A 2,993-nucleotide genomic window follows, 5' to 3' on the forward strand; every position below is an offset into this window, starting at 1 on the left:
GTGGCTCAATGTGAATTTCATACCGGTTACGCATTGAACTGGAAAAACGACAGGCCAACAACCGATTGAGATCTTCCACTGGATTCATCAACATCGACAATAACAACTTTACTTCGGGTTGGTCGGCGGGTCATGTCGGAATAATGAGAAGGCTTGGAATTTTAATACGGCTTTAGGTGTGCTCACAAACAAGTCTCTTTCTCGGAAGAGACGTTTTAAATCGTTTGAATAAGGGGGGTTGGTGAAAAACGTTCTGTTGACGGTTGAACAAAATTGGCTTTCAAACGATTGAATCCCACACACCTTGACCTGATGGATGTTACGATATTATCATCCACTACGAACAACACATTGAGGAGCCTTTGTAATGTATTTTTAATCAAGATTTATGAATCCAGAGAGTGGCAGTGATGGTCTTCATTTTTGCTCGGCATTTAAGCGATCTACTTATTGTAGAACATATGGACTCTTGACACTAGGTATGAGTTGAAGAAGAGGTCATCAGAGGACAAAACTAACAATATCATCATTTACATTCGCTTAACAGTTTAAAGGACTTGGCCATTAAAGTAAGCGAACATTAATTGCAAAATCTAAGCATGTCCAGACAAGATGGTTTTGCAAAATGGTTTCATCATGATAGGAAATAAATCTTCTTTTCACTTTGGTAAAGGTGTCAACTTTGAATTCGCTATACTTATACCCTCCAATTATGTCATGTTGTGTCAATTCACAAAAACTTCAAGATCCCTCCAGCCTCTCGGATCAGATAAGTCCCCTCGATCAATCAAATCAAAGTTGCTCTCCTGTTAGTCATGTCCTACAATCTTGCGCATATGCCACACTTTCCATCTCCATTATCGATTGATCTGTTGCCACGTACAAGAAGTCGCTGATTTGTGGTCAACCTATTTGATCCTATAGTAGTGAACCAACATATTGAACGTGTGCTGTTCAATTAGCACACCGAACATTGACGTCAAGCTGGCGGAGAAATTCGGATTTTCTTAATGCTATTCGTATTCCATTCCCGACGACGAAGACGGTCCAATGGCCTGGCTTTTCCTCCACATGTTACTTTCAAACTAGTGCATCCAAAGGGGATTTTGTCCACATCAAAAAGGTTGTTGCTTTGTACACGTCTCTTCTCTTAAGTGTGTCTCAGCCCTAACGCAAACCTATATTTACAGATTGCTATTGAATGAAATGAACACATTTTCGATGACGCCAGACCTACTTTTTCATAAGGCACATTGTTCTTTGATGTCCCAGGAAAAACTGTAGCTTCTTAAATGGCCTAGGATAACTGGTTCACATCAATCTGACAACATAACATTACGTAGCGGAATTTAAGTCGGACTTGGACAAGTTCTTGACCAAAATTCCCGATCAATCTTACATTCAAGGACTATCCAGATCCGTAAACTCTAATTCGTTGTTGGATCAGATATTACATAAAGATAAGTAAATGATTACGCTTTCGTCTTGAATTGTTGGGATCCCATTCCCTGTTGCGGGAATGAGTACGCAAAAGAATTCTACAACTAAATAAAAAAGATATATGGTGAAAATTACACTGGATTGTATGAGAAATGTGTTTACGTCACAATTTTCTTTATAGACTAGAAAACACGGCATCATTTTATCTCCAATTGACTTAGCCCCCAAAGCGACGTTGAGGAAATAGCTAAACTTTTGTATCACGCCAAAAATATGCTTATGTTGATAATTTGTTATCCATTCAGATGTGTGTTGTTGTGGTTGAGTTTAATTGCACTAGTTTTTTCTCCAACTGACAAAACGATGGCGAAGAGAAAGTTAACATGCAGAATAACAACGCTTGATCAACCGAGAACTCCCGTTTGCAGGCAAGCACAACGCGCAATAAATATCTTAAAAATTAGATGTCACGCTGAGTTATGTGGCTTCAAAATCATCCAAATCCAAATCCAGTGAACATCTGGGGCTGCTCTCCTCTGATGTTGTATTCAAATTCGTCTGGCCATGGATCGTTGCTTACCTTTTGATAGTATGCTGAGCAAAAGAACGAAACCGATTCTCCAAGAGAGACTGGCTTGAAACTGTATGTATCTATTTGATTGACGTGGTTGATGCCGCACAATCATCATCATCATCTTCTTCTTCATCTTGGGAGTTCTTCAATGGAGAAAAATAGCGTTCTCACACTCTAGGCCAGTGTCCTAATTTCACTCTATTCCAGGTATCGAGAATCCGGCAATAAATGCAAGCAATTGTCAGCAACACACACCATCTTCACATTTTTCGAACTTTTTCGTTATGTTCAGGCAAACTCTCAGACCAAGGAGGAAGTCGGTCGAGCTTTCGTCCCTCCAAAGATCTTATCCAACTGTCACAAGTTTTACGGTTTATTCCTGTCCCCCTTCGCTGCCACCTGATTTCTGTTTCTCGGACGGTCCAACTCGAACTTTTCACCCGGGAGCTCTTCACTCCGCTAGAACCATCTGACAACTGACTCCTCCAGAGCTCTTCGTTGACTGCAGTGCACTTGGAGCACTACCAAGATACTACTGTAGATCCAATGAGGAAAGGACTGACGAAGAGAAAACAGTACGGTGAATTCTCATCCCCGGCCAATGAGCNAAAATTAGATGTCACGCTGAGTTATGTGGCTTCAAAATCATCCAAATCCAAATCCAGTGAACATCTGGGGCTGCTCTCCTCTGATGTTGTATTCAAATTCGTCTGGCCATGGATCGTTGCTTACCTTTTGATAGTATGCTGAGCAAAAGAACGAAACCGATTCTCCAAGAGAGACTGGCTTGAAACTGTATGTATCTATTTGATTGACGTGGTTGATGCCGCACAATCATCATCATCATCTTCTTCTTCATCTTGGGAGTTCTTCAATGGAGAAAAATAGCGTTCTCACACTCTAGGCCAGTGTCCTAATTTCACTCTATTCCAGGTATCGAGAATCCGGCAATAAATGCAAGCAATTGTCAGCAACACGC

At 40.8% G+C, this 2,993-nt stretch overlaps 1 protein-coding gene across 3 annotated transcripts in view; it reads right to left on the reverse strand.

Annotated features, from left to right (window-relative positions):
* Positions 1 to 2,463, reverse strand: part of LOC131884591 (uncharacterized) — a 12,914-nt gene extending 10,451 nt beyond the window's left edge. Inside the window, exon 1 of one of the 3 annotated variants that reach the window (XR_009373736.1) lies at positions 2,021 to 2,463. Coding sequence is in view for 2 of the 3 variants with exons in the window: in XM_059232422.1 (XP_059088405.1) it covers positions 2,021 to 2,147 (127 nt within the window). In the remaining variant the exon portion in view is untranslated. The remainder of the gene's footprint in view (positions 1 to 2,020) is intronic. The other 2 variants (XM_059232422.1, XM_059232421.1) reach the window with 2 other exon arrangements.
* Between the last annotated feature and the right edge of the window lie 530 nt (positions 2,464 to 2,993).

This window comes from Tigriopus californicus, chromosome 8, assembly GCF_007210705.1.
Source record: "Tigriopus californicus strain San Diego chromosome 8, Tcal_SD_v2.1, whole genome shotgun sequence".
NCBI classification, from domain to species: domain Eukaryota; kingdom Metazoa; phylum Arthropoda; class Copepoda; order Harpacticoida; family Harpacticidae; genus Tigriopus; species Tigriopus californicus.